Here is a 12,600-nt window from a genome sequence, read left to right as displayed (position 1 = left end):
TTAAACTTCTGGGTGGAGCAGAAATCAAGGGGATCTGCCCCTGCGTATCCGTCATTAATATTGTTCAGTGGTTTAAGATGACTAGAGGCTAATAGAAAAGAGGTTTCACTGCACATTTGTAGGATAGGGTCCTTTTTGTTTTAAAAGGCAACAAGGTGTTGCATCCAAGTGGGGATGTCTCTAAGTAAAATGCCATACTGCTGTAAAATTAAAATCCCATTTTCTTTGATAGGCAACCAAACTTGCATGGTGACTTTGTGGATTCTCAGCAATGCATTGGGTTGGTCGATACAGCTCACTAGAAAACAGCTGTTGTAAGAATAGGGTAACATGATGTTATAACATTTTCAGGCTAGATATCAGGAGGTGCTACTTCACTGTCAGGGTGGCTAGGACCTGAAACCAGCTTCCAAGGGAAATGGTGCTTGCCCCTATGCTGAGGGCCTTCAAAAGGAGGTTAGATAGCCACCTAGTTGGGGTCATTTGACCCCAGCATCCTTTCCTGCAGGGGATCGGACTAGATGATCTGCTTAGGTCCCTTCCAACCCTACTAACTATGAAACTATGTCATGTGTCCATAAAGCTGTTAAGCTACTATTGTGGCTTTGTTTATCCAATTCCTTAGTTGCTGTCTGGGCCTCAACAATTAAAAAAAAAAAAAAATCCCACACGAACTTGAAGATGGTGCCTGGCAAAATTTAACTTTACTCCTTTAACTTTTAAGACTTTGGTTACATCCTGCTCTGTTTTCAGGATTTGAGGAAGTTATGATCCTATAATGTTATAGAAGTTATAGTCCTATAATGTTTAACTAAGTCTAACAAAGCTGCCACTAGAAGATACTCTGATACCTGTTAAATGATGACTAATACTAAAAAGAAAAAAAATCTTGTTTGCCTGTCAGAAGTGACTCTGCCTGCATTCTCTGTAAGGATATTTGTATTGTATAGGCACAGGGTAAATGTCCTTCCTGTGAGTCAGAGTCTTCATCTTGGAGGCATTCATTTTTAGCTAAACTTCTTTTCTTAACACCTTGGGAGGGTTTTGGCAGCTCCAAGCGTTCTGTTGTAGCTGCTCTTTCTACTTGAAGAAAACAGCGTGTAGGTGTGCCTAGAACTTTTCAGCAATGCGCTTGAATTGGTCAGGAGGATTACAGATCACTTTACCTCTGGGCTTATAGTTAGGAGTGAAAGAAGACTTTAATATTTTCTGGACGAGCCAGCTGTGATTATGGATTAAGCTGTTACATTGTGATTCTGTAACAGAAAGAGTTTTGCTCTTGCATGAAATTAGACTACTAAAATGATTGATCTTCAGTTTAATAAAAAAATTGAAAGAGTCCTGACTTGAGTCCTCCTTTTTCTTTGTAGACATCAAACAGCTTTTAAAAGAGGGAATGCATATCCCTGTGGGGTAAAGCAAGGAGAAAGAGATAAACCTATGGTTATAACATTGTAGTAAAACTATGTTTTTCACATTAATAGATTAAAGAGGCAGCAGATATTATTCAGAAGCTGCATCTGATTGCGCAGGAGCTACCTTTTGATAGGTATGTTGAGATTTAATTTTAAATACTTTTTACAAGTTGTTACTGTGGGACTATCCATTTTCCTCATTGTACTTCTGCTTGACTCATATGATTCTTTAAATAATGTGTTGAGATGACTTGTTAGTGTATTTGCATGTACATGTGTGTTTTGAGCATGTTTATAACTAGCACAATCACTGTTGAGCCTACATCTTAAAAGTTTTGTGTTGGAAAGTTTTTGTTTACATAAGCTATTGTGCTGGAAACCATTGTAATTTTGGTATACTAACTTCCATGGTAATTGTAATTACCACCATATTTACTTTAATACAAGACAAGATTTTCCTTCGCAGCCAGTATGGGGGAAAATGCCCCTTGTCTTAGACTTTCACACAAGGAAACCTTATTAAATACATTGTCTATCCTTAAACTGCTGCCAAAAGCAGCGGTTGCTCAGTAATGGAAACCAACTATAAAGTTGATTAAATGTAGCCAACACTAAGTATAACTATAAACTACATGACCCATATTAGGCAAACATACTCATAAGAACCGTTTAAAAAAAATTATTAATTTATTTATTTTTGACCCCTCCCATATTTATTTTCCCTGCTGTAACAGTGGGAGGGGGCCAAATTCGAGGCAAATCTCCAATAATTAGATTTTATACCTGGAAAATTATAACAAGTTTATAAATTTTCCATTTATAGAATCTAATTATTGGCAGGGTCATCTTGTATTAAGTAAATGCAGTAATTGCTTATCAGTTTGTTACATATTAAGCTTGAATGCAGGTGTTTCATGGTTTGTTTTAATATACTTAATTCTAAAATAACTTCAAAACGAACATCTTCAGTTAGCAAGCTAATACTTCTAAATTCTGTATCTTATGGGTACTAATAATGCTTTTTTAAAATTTGTTAACAGGTTTTCTGAAGTAAAATCAAAAATAGCAAGTAAGTTTCCTTCCTAGTACACTGAAGAGTGAATCTTAACTTGAATGTGCTTGTTTCTTTAATCTAATTTTAATGTTGAATATTGAACTTTTTTTTTTTTTGGCCAACATGTTTACTGCATTGTCTGATGGTCTGATGGTGTGTGATTTCCACCTTCTCTACCCCCCACCCCCATTTTCCCCTCTCCTTATATAGGTAAGTACCATGATTTAGAGTGCCAGCTGATTCAGGAGTTTACTAATGCCCAAAGAAGGGGTGAAATCTCTAGAATGCGAGAAGTAGCAGCTGTCTTACTTCACTTTAAGGTAAAAACTGTGCGTTTCCCCTGCCCCCATCGCCTTGCACCACAAACTCTTGTGGTTTGTTTTCTTATTCAGCCACTTTTTCTGAACACATTTTTGAATAAATAACTGTAGTGAAGCTCCCTCTAGACTTAAAAAGAAAATGGGACTCAGAGTTCATACAATTCATGAATCTTACTACAACTAATCCTTTTTTACAATAGATTATGTGCTTTCTTTGCAGCTACTTTTTTGTTAATTTGTGGTCATTTTCCCCTACCGTAGGGCTATTCGCACTGTGTTGATGTGTACATAAAACAGTGTCAAGAGGTAACATGTTTTATCTTTTTCTCACACAATTCATTTTATTTATGACTATTTATTATTGCATTTTACTATGGATTTGGAAAAGTAATACTATAATATTTTTCTAATCCCTAGGGTGCTTTCTTGAGGAATGATATATTTGAAGATGCAGCCATTCTTTGTCAGCGAGTGAACAAACAAGTTGGAGAGATTTTTAGCAGCCCAGAGACTGTATTGGCCAAACTTATTCAAAATATCTTTGAAGTCAAACTTCAGGTATTTTAAATTTCAGCATACTAAAATTTGGTTAAAGGAGGTTTTTACCCTTTGTCTGTCTGTCTATTTTGTAATATACAGTTACATAAGAAATAATTTTTAAAAAGCAGGAAGGGATCTTCTTAATGTAACGAATGAGGGATGATAAAGGATTCCTTGTATTAGAAGCACAGTGTAGTTGACAATGCGAATAAATAATACAGGAAACCCTCAGCATTCGCGGCTTCAGATATACATGGTGCACCAAATATTTTCCGCACATCGCGAATATTCACTTTGTTACAGTGCAAATGCCGAACCCGCATCTTAAATACACTTATAGGAAACCATCGGGAGCTCTGTGCTTGCCACTGCTAGGCTCCTGTCGCTACCACTGGGCTCCCACGATTGCCAGCGCAGCCATGCCCCAACCGTGCTGCCAGGGACACGCGTCATTCATGAGCGCAGTGCCATATTCACAAGTTTCACCATTTGCAGGGATGTCCAGAACATATCCCCAGCAAATGGCAAGGGTCTCCTGTATACATATCTATAAGCTTCAGTGGGAATGAGTACGCTCACTAATAATTCCATTTCTGTTGAAAACACATATGACCTACTTCTGCAGACCCATCGCCACCTAAAATGTAGACTGAAGAAGTTAAAATTAAGTAAATATCTTTAATCGCTTTGCTTTTGGAGTTAAGTTTTGTGTATGAAGCTAACATTCAAAGTACCAACATAATATATGCTGTGGAATGGAGTCCAGTGGCTAATGCATTATTACTGTGCAAATCCCATGTAGCTGAAAATTGATTCTTTCCCATTCTACAGATACTTATGTAAGTTAGTATCGTGAATGGGAGTATTCATACCACTTCCCTATATGTGCTGATCTTGCCTATCCTATGTGTACTACCCCTGTACTGGTGGAGAAATAAGGTTTAGATCTCATTCCCAAACCTACCTTGGGAAGTAGTGATAGCTTTCTTTAGTACTTCAGCCTGAATAATAATTTTGGCGATTGTTTGTTTGGTTTTTTCCCCCTAAAAGAAAGGTTGGGAACTTGCATCTATCTTTTGGTTAGCCAAATCCAACCGTTCGTGTAGGTTCTTAACCTGTGTGCAGGACCTTCATCTAACACAGGAGGTATATGGGCTCACTAGGGGACATGCCTTACTGGACTTGGTGTTGGCTGTGGGGGAGGACCTGGTAGGGGAGCTGCAGATTAGTGGTCACTGTCCCCAAGTTGACCACAAATCAGTCAAATTTACCATATGGCGTAGGATGAGTAAGATAACTAGAAGGGTGGAAGTGCTTGACTTTAGGAAGGCTAACTTCAGTGTGCTCAGGAGTTTAGTCAATGATGCACTGCAGGATAGGAGTATTGGTGAGATGGGAGTCCAGGAAGGGTGGTCGTTCCTAAAGGAAGCAATCCTTTGGGTGCAGAGGGAGACTATCCCATTGTGAGGGAAAAGTGGGGGAAAGGGGCCAAAAAAACTTCCTTGGCTAAACAGGGAAATCCAGGGGAGCCTAAGTGCAAAAAAGAAGGCATATAGGTGGTGGAAGCAGGGGGAAGCTGAGGAGGAGGAGTATACCTGTTTGGCAGGGAAGCAGTTAGAAAAGCCAAAGCAACTACAGAACTGAGGTTGGCAACGCAAATTAAAGATGACAAAGTCTTTTTTAGGTATGTAGGGAGTAAAAGGAAGGCACAGGGCAGCATAGGACCCCTACTAAACAAGAAGGAGCAATTAGTGACAGATGGAGGGAGCGGGAGGGGGGGATAAGGCTAAGCTATTCAGTGAGTTTTTTTGCCTTGGTGTTCCTGAACAGGGGTCAAGATAAGTTTCCTAATGGGTTCTTAGATGGGCATCAGAGGGACACCAGCCCACCAACTGTTGATGATGACTTGGTGCAGTTGCTTGGATGGATTGGATGTATTCAGGCTATCAGGCCCAGATGAGCTCCATCCAAGGGTACTGAAGGAATTGGCCGGTGTCATAGCAGAACCACTGGCACAGCTGTTTGAGCGCTCATGGTGCTCGGGTCAGGTCCCAGAGGACTGGAAAAGAGCTAATGTGGTTCCTGTTTCAGGAAGGGGAGGAAAGAGGATCCGAGTAATTATAGGCCACTCGGTCTCACCTCCATCCTTGGAAAGGTCTTTGAAAAGATTATGAAGGATCATATTTGTGGGAGTCCAGCGGGAAAAAAAATGCAGCAGGGAAACCAGCATGGATTTGTAGTGGGTAGATCACGCCTGACCAATCTGGTTTCGTTTAATGATGAAGAAACAATGGCCACAAGCTGAGGGAGGATAGGTTTAGGTTAGATATTAGGAAGAACTACTTCACGGTAAGGGCAGCCAGAGCCTGGAATAGGCTTCCCAGAGCGGTGGTGCTCTCACCTTCCCTGGAAATCTTCAAGAGGAGACTGGATAGGCTCCTTTCTGCCCATGGCAGGGAGTCGGACTAGATGATCTGTCTAGGTCCCTTCCGACTCATTGATTCTATGACAGGGGCACAAAACACTTAGATGTAGGAGTAGAATTGGGTGTTGTTTTCTCGAATTTCAGCAAGGCCTTTGATATGGTATCTCATCCCATTCTCATAAATAAATTAAGAGGCTGTGACACAAATGTTTACATGGTCTGGTGGGTGGCACATTGACTTAGCAGTCGCATCCAGAGAGGTGGTAGACTGATCGGCATCGATCTGAAAGGATGTGGGTAGTGGGTTCCCACAAGATTTGGCCCTTGGACCAGTACTCTTCAATATCTTCATCAGTGACTTGGATATGGGTGTGAAATGTACTCTGTCCAAGTTTGTGGATGATACTAAATTGCAGGGTGAAGTGCACACCTTGGAGGGTAGGGAATGATTGCAGGCAGACCTGGACCAGTTAGGAAAGTGGGAAGTACACAATAGGATGCAGTACAACAAGGACAAGTGCAGAGTGCTGCAATTAGGGCTCAAAAATATCCAGCACATCTACTGGCTGGGAAGTGACCCTCTCAGCAGCACAGAAGCAGAAAGGGATCTTGGAGTCATAGTGGACTCCAAGATGAACACGAGTCATCAGTGTGACATAATCATCAGCAAAACTAACTGCACTTTATCATGCATCAGCAGATGCATGACAAATAGAACCAAGGAGGTGATACTTCCCCTCTATGCAGCATTGGTCAGACCGCAGTTGGAGTATCAGGTCCAGTTTTGGGCACCGTACTTCGAGAAGGATGTGGATAGATTTGAGAGGGTCCAGAAGGATGGCCACTCATATAGTTAGGGGCTTACAGGACAAGTCCTGTGAGGAGAGACTGAGAGACCTGCACCTCTTCAGCCTCTGCAAGAGAAGGCTGAGAGGTGATCTTATGGCTACCTACAAATTCATTAGGGGGACTCAGCAGGGGATTGGAGATGCTCTGTTCACCAGGGCGCCTGTTGGGGTAACAAGGAACAATGGTCACAAACTGACAGAGAGCAGATTTTAGATTAGACATCAGGAAAAACTTCTTCACGGTAAGGGTGGCCAAAACTTGGAATGGGCTTCCAAGGGAAGTGGCGTTCTCCTCTCCCTTGGGGGAGTCTTTAAGAGAAGACTGGATAGGCATCTGGCTGGGGTCATATGACCCCAGCATGTTTTCCTGCCTAGGTAGGGGGTTGGACTTGATGATCTATTGAGGTCCCTTCTGACTTTAGCATCTAGGCATCTTTTATAAGCATTTTGGCAAGCAAGTATGTGTCTAAAACATCCATCTTTTCATTTGCTGTATTTTGTACATACAAGAATGCACAAAGGACCTCTAGGCTTTTTTCACTTTTTGGCTATCAGACCCTTTGACTTTGCTGTATTGGGTCTTGTGCAAAGCAGATCAAGAATGTTTCAAGTGCAGGTCTTCTGCAATCACTGCAAGATGCTTAAGTCTGTTTCTAAATTAGCCTCCTTAAAGTTGTGTTGATCTAAAACCATTGAGCTAAATGAAAGATCTCTGTACATTTTAGATTAAAACTAAGTATGACTACTTTATGTAATATGTGAAATGTTCCTGAAAGGACTTATTGTAGAAAATATTAAATGCTGTTGATATTCTTCAAAACTGAAATTATACCTCCAGTTATGTTTCTGATTTATAGAGTTATGTAAAGGACCAGTTAGAAGAACACAGGAAATCAGATGCAGAGCAATATCTTAAGAATCTCTATGAGCTGTACACAAGGTAGCTATAACTTGATCATCAATATCTTGTTGTAAGTAGCATCTTGTAATAGGTTTGCTTATTCCTGAAACTTTGGGGCAGTCCAACTTTTAAGGTTCATCAATAATTGAAATATTTTAATGTTTTTCAGTCTCGACAGGCATCCCTTTTTCAATTGAGTCCCTTAGAGAAACTGATAATATACTTCATAGAAATGCCCACTAGAGCTTCTTTCCCCCCCACCCCCAAAGATTCAGAGACTGAAATAGTTGTTTCTTAAAGTATATAACAGCCTGTTCTCTTACTGTGAAAAGTGTACCTGTCACTATTTCACTGCTACCAATTTGATTGTAGTTGTTCTATACGTAATCTAATATGAATTATACAAAATGCTTTCATTTTGGTAGTGGCCAGAGGTTCAAATTGGCATTGGGACCCCATTGTTCATTGCAAATATGTAATAATAGAACTTGTATGAATACAACTTTTTTTCCCTGTTTCTTTTGCATAAAGAACTACTAATCTTTCAAGCAAATTGATGGAGTTCAACTTGGGCACTGATAAGCAGACTTTCTTGTCTAAGCTTATCAAATCCATTTTCCTTTCCTACTTGGAAAATTACATTGAGGTAGAAACTGGTTATTTGAAAAATAGGAGCGCTATGATTCTGCAACGCTATTACGACTCTAAAAACCACCAGAAGAGGTCCATTGGCACTGGCGGGTAAGTTTTTCTTGTTTTAAAAGAGAAAAGATTTACCGTAACTTAGAGGAAAAAAACAGTAACTGTCATTCTAGTTTGTGAGGAACTGGTTAAAATTTGTTGACAGAACCATTTTTTTTTTGTTGTATTGTCACTTAATGTCTCCCTACACTAAAAAGTCTATTCCCTGAAATAAAAATGAAACCTGATACATCTGTCCATTAAATAATTACATGAGATGAAAGAACCATGTGTTGAATGTCTTGATCAAGTGGTGAGGTTGCCCGGCTGTTGCTTACTAAAGCTTATGCATTTCTGATTAACTAAATGTACGAAGTACAAACCTACCATGCCTTCTGCCTGACTTCAGATTAATATAGCTAGCGACTTCTCTTAAGCCCAGAGCCACACCAAGCCTTTAGGTGTTTAATTGCTGGAACTTTGGCATCCAAGTCTAAGAGTGTCAATGTCAAAATTCCTGCCAAACCGTGTAAGTGCCTACATTTTTGCCAGCAATTACCTAGGCACCTACAATTCTGCTTCAGTACATGGTACAGCCTGTTTCCATCTTGTCAGATGCCCACGTGCTCAGCCCTCTCTCACTTCTGAGATTTGTTATTCAACTTCTAAAATATTTAAAACAGTAATTGCTCTTGTTCTTTAAGATAATAGTGGTAGAGCTTTATCAGGGCTGGCCCACCATTTTGGGGCCCCCTGCCCTGAAGAAGCTGGTGGCAGCAGTGAGCGGGGGTGGAGAGGGTGGCGAGTGGCCAGACGTGAAGCCAGTGGGGTGGGGGGGGGAGGTGGCAAGTGACACGTGGCCAGATGCAGGGAGCCCCTTTAGCTGCAGGGTCCCCTGCAGCTGCAGGTTTCGCAGGATAGGATGGGCCAGCCCTAAACTTTATGTAAGAGCCTAAAGTCTGTGTAATTTGAACATTTCTGTTGGTATCCTTAAAAAAAAGGTATTGGTTAATGTAAGCATGTTTTGTTTAGTTTCTCTACCACTCAGGGTTTTGGGAGGGTGGGTGGTGTCCCTCCCATATACGAAAAACATACTCATCTAGGGCAGGTGGGCAGTTATAGATAATTAGGACCACATTGTAGACACTGTGGTTTCAAGGAAACTTTAACCCTTATGTTAGGAGGAAAACAACGCTTTTTTACACTAGGAGAAAAGCCTTACACCTGATTTGGATATAGCTGATGTTCCAACATCCATGTTCTGAATTCTGGATATGAAGAGAGAGTTGGCAGCAGAGCAAGTGGAGGAGCAGCTGCAATAGATCCACTTTGAATCTTTTGGCCTTTCATTTCTCTGAAGACATGCGAGAGAAGGAATGATGATTGGCAGCTTGGCTTACTTGTCCCTCTCTGCAGTGGTCCTGTTTTTTCCTTCATCTGTGCTGACTGGTATTAGATGGAGGCCTCTTGCTGTTCTGTGCCATACTCTTCTGCTCAGTTCTTTCCTTTGTGAGACCTAGCAGTTGCTTCTGTCTTCTCCTTCCTATACAATAATTCCCTAAGACCGCGGAAGCTGCCATGGTGGGGGTAGAACTGAACTCAGGACCCTCACAGATAATAAAGTCCTAGAGCAGCTAGGAGGAGAGAAGAGTACAAACTTGACCACCAGAGAGAGGTTCAGATTTGTTTGAAGAACTGCTGTCGGGGTATAGATTTGATGGATCACAGAAAAGAGATGATTGAGGAAAGAGGAGGAAAAGAAAAATTATGAATTGAGGGGGAGGACAAGTAAATATGAATTTTTTTTTTTTTAGTGGGGGGTAGGGGAGCTGCATTTGAGAGTAGATGTATTGAGGTTACTGGAGTGGTGACTCACCATAAAGGTGAATCAGGACATGTTTGGGTCGGGCTGCTTTATAAATGCAGGGTTATAGAACTGTTTCTCTATCTCTGGCCTCTAACAGTCTTATAAAGAGTAAAAGACTCTAGGAAGCTAAACTCCCACTGTAGCATATGAATTCCATTAAATTTGGTGGAAACTTCTTACAGTCTGAAGTGGGAAATACCTTTTGGGGCGATTATGGGGCAAGACTGCGTGTATCATCAGAGGGGAAATGCATGTTCTTTTACTTGTGCTGTTAAGTTTTTGGTTCTGGCAACTTTGAAAAGCTTCACTAAAGTTATATTTTAAGCTTATATTTTTATCAGGTTAACTGCTAAAATATTACAAATGCACTGTTAAACTTGAACATTAAAATTGCTTTCATTAATGTGTTGTATTCCTAGTATTCAAGATCTCAAGGAGAGAATAAGACAACGCACAAATTTGCCTTTGGGTCCAAGTATTGATACCCATGGAGAAACCTTCCTCTCCCAAGAAGTGGTGGTTAACCTTTTACAAGAAACCAAGCAAGCCTTTGAAAGATGTCACAGGGTAAGTGAGCCTTCTCTGGTCTCTGTAAGCAGGTATAGTTTGAATGACATACATGAACATGGGCACATACACTTGTACAAACAAATATGTATACCTTTATCATCAAAGTATTTCATGTTTAGCCACTAGTGGGATTCTAAAAAGAGGCAAAGACATAATTGGGCTAAACAAAATGAACTATTGATCATGGAGTTTTTTGTTTTATTAATCAATTGGATCATGCTGACCTAGTTTGAGACTGCATTAAAGATTTTATTTCTTGAACATAAACAAGTCTCAAAATGCCTGACCTAATCTTCCCCCACCCCCACCCAACCCCCCCCAAAAAGAAAAAATAAATCTGCTTTTAATCAATTGGTATGAGAGTAGGCTTTTTTTTTTATATTCCTGTATTTTTTTTTATTATCTATTTTTGTCAAAATAGATACTTTCCTTACAAACATTCAGCTGCGGTCATCTTTGACTCTGTTTAAATGCTCTTGCCTTCTACAACAACTGAGTCTTACTACTTATTAAATCACCATTTTTACTGCTGTTAATTTTCTGCTTGGCTCTACTGCTGTAAGAGTTTAATAAAGCTCTTAAAATTGAATTGCAAAGTAAAAAAGGTACAATCAATCTTTCAGCTAAATGCATTCATTTTTAGAATGTATCTTTACCTTACACTGTGTTTTGCAAAATCATCTCAGTGCGTTTAAAAATTATTTAAATATTTTTGGTATTAAGAGAGCACACATATAAGTAGAAACATACACAACATTGGTCTGTTGATGTTCAGATAATTACTTACCAGAACTGATATCAGTAGACATTCCTTGACATTGCCACATGGCATGATATCATATAAGGTTTATCTTGTCTAGTCTTTTGGGGAAAAATTTACAAAATCTCTCCTTGTGACTTAAAAATCAAGGTCTCAATTTTCAGAAAAGAGGGTAGCTCTAAGGAGCCCAATTCCCACTGATTCAGGCACTTTTGAAAATGTTACCCTTGCCCTTAGAAAGGAATTGGATGCACATTGTCTGTAGTGTTCATTTTTAATTATCTTAATGAAATTTTTCTGCCATAGGCATTCCTTCTTCTGGTTCTGAGAGTACAAACCTTTATTTCCTTGATATTGTACACCAAGCCAATGCTATTTTTTTTTTAACTTTAGCTTTGGGTCGAGTGTCAGTGACAGCAGATTGTACAGTTGTACAATCAAATTTGGGATTTTGTCATTAATGGTGGGCATTGGCAGGATCTGGTATAGTTGTGGTTGAGTTGTAACCTTCCTTTTTCAGTTGTGTGCAATGTTTTGTTGAACCATTCTTCTGGGATGAAATTTTCCAGCTGTTTCAATCCTATTTGTGTGCATGCACAGGTGTATGTAAAGTTAGAGCAAATATGTTCAGCATTAGGCAAGTATTAACTAAGTTGTACATTCATAACTAAAAAAACTGGAAACTTTAAAGCATGTTTTATCAAAGAGACTTCAAGTCGAAACTTGCAAACTATCACTTGTTTCAAAGTTTTTGAAGAAACTGTATGTATGTGAGTTTGAAGTATTGGCTTGTCTACTGTGATGGTACCCAAGGTTGTTTGACCAATGGCTAGCTATCAACTGACTTGTTTCTTGCACACTTATTTCAACTGACCTGTTTATTCCATGCCACTATTAACTGGCCTACTTCACGCATGCTTCACCTTCAAAGTCCAACTTTTCACTGAAAAGGGGCTGGAGCCCAGTATAATCTACTGATTATCTGTGAACTTCTTACCATGACCTTGGGAACCACTGGGCTAATACGTTTTGTTCTTCCTTGTTTGGACACCTGAATGAAATGCACGTTTGTTGATTAGCTCCAGATTCCAGAGTTCCAGATCTTCCTTGATGTGCAGGACTAGAGCTTTATTTTTACAGATATTCTAAGTTACAGAGGACCAGCATTCAGCTGCCGTGCAAAGAACCTTAAGAGCCGCTGGGGAAATCTTTAAACTCT

The 12,600-nt window shown here is 39.9% G+C and overlaps 1 protein-coding gene across 1 annotated transcript in view; it reads left to right on the top strand.

Annotated features, from left to right (window-relative positions):
• Positions 1–12,600, top strand: part of EXOC5 (exocyst complex component 5) — a 41,900-nt gene that overhangs the window by 19,985 nt on the left and 9,315 nt on the right. The window contains exons 5-12 of the mRNA XM_090034268.1: positions 1,485–1,549; positions 2,456–2,484; positions 2,680–2,789; positions 3,051–3,095; positions 3,207–3,347; positions 7,460–7,542; positions 8,035–8,244; positions 10,471–10,618. Coding sequence (XP_089890394.1) covers positions 1,485–1,549; positions 2,456–2,484; positions 2,680–2,789; positions 3,051–3,095; positions 3,207–3,347; positions 7,460–7,542; positions 8,035–8,244; positions 10,471–10,618 — 831 coding nt within the window. The remainder of the gene's footprint in view (positions 1–1,484; positions 1,550–2,455; positions 2,485–2,679; positions 2,790–3,050; positions 3,096–3,206; positions 3,348–7,459; positions 7,543–8,034; positions 8,245–10,470; positions 10,619–12,600) is intronic.

The sequence above is a fragment of the Crocodylus siamensis genome, chromosome 2 (assembly GCF_052110815.1).
Source record: "Crocodylus siamensis isolate JL-2025a chromosome 2, ASM5211081v1, whole genome shotgun sequence".
Taxonomy (NCBI): domain Eukaryota; kingdom Metazoa; phylum Chordata; order Crocodylia; family Crocodylidae; genus Crocodylus; species Crocodylus siamensis.
Note: the sequence above shows the minus strand (reverse complement) of the source record. Positions and strands in the feature narration are given on the sequence as shown.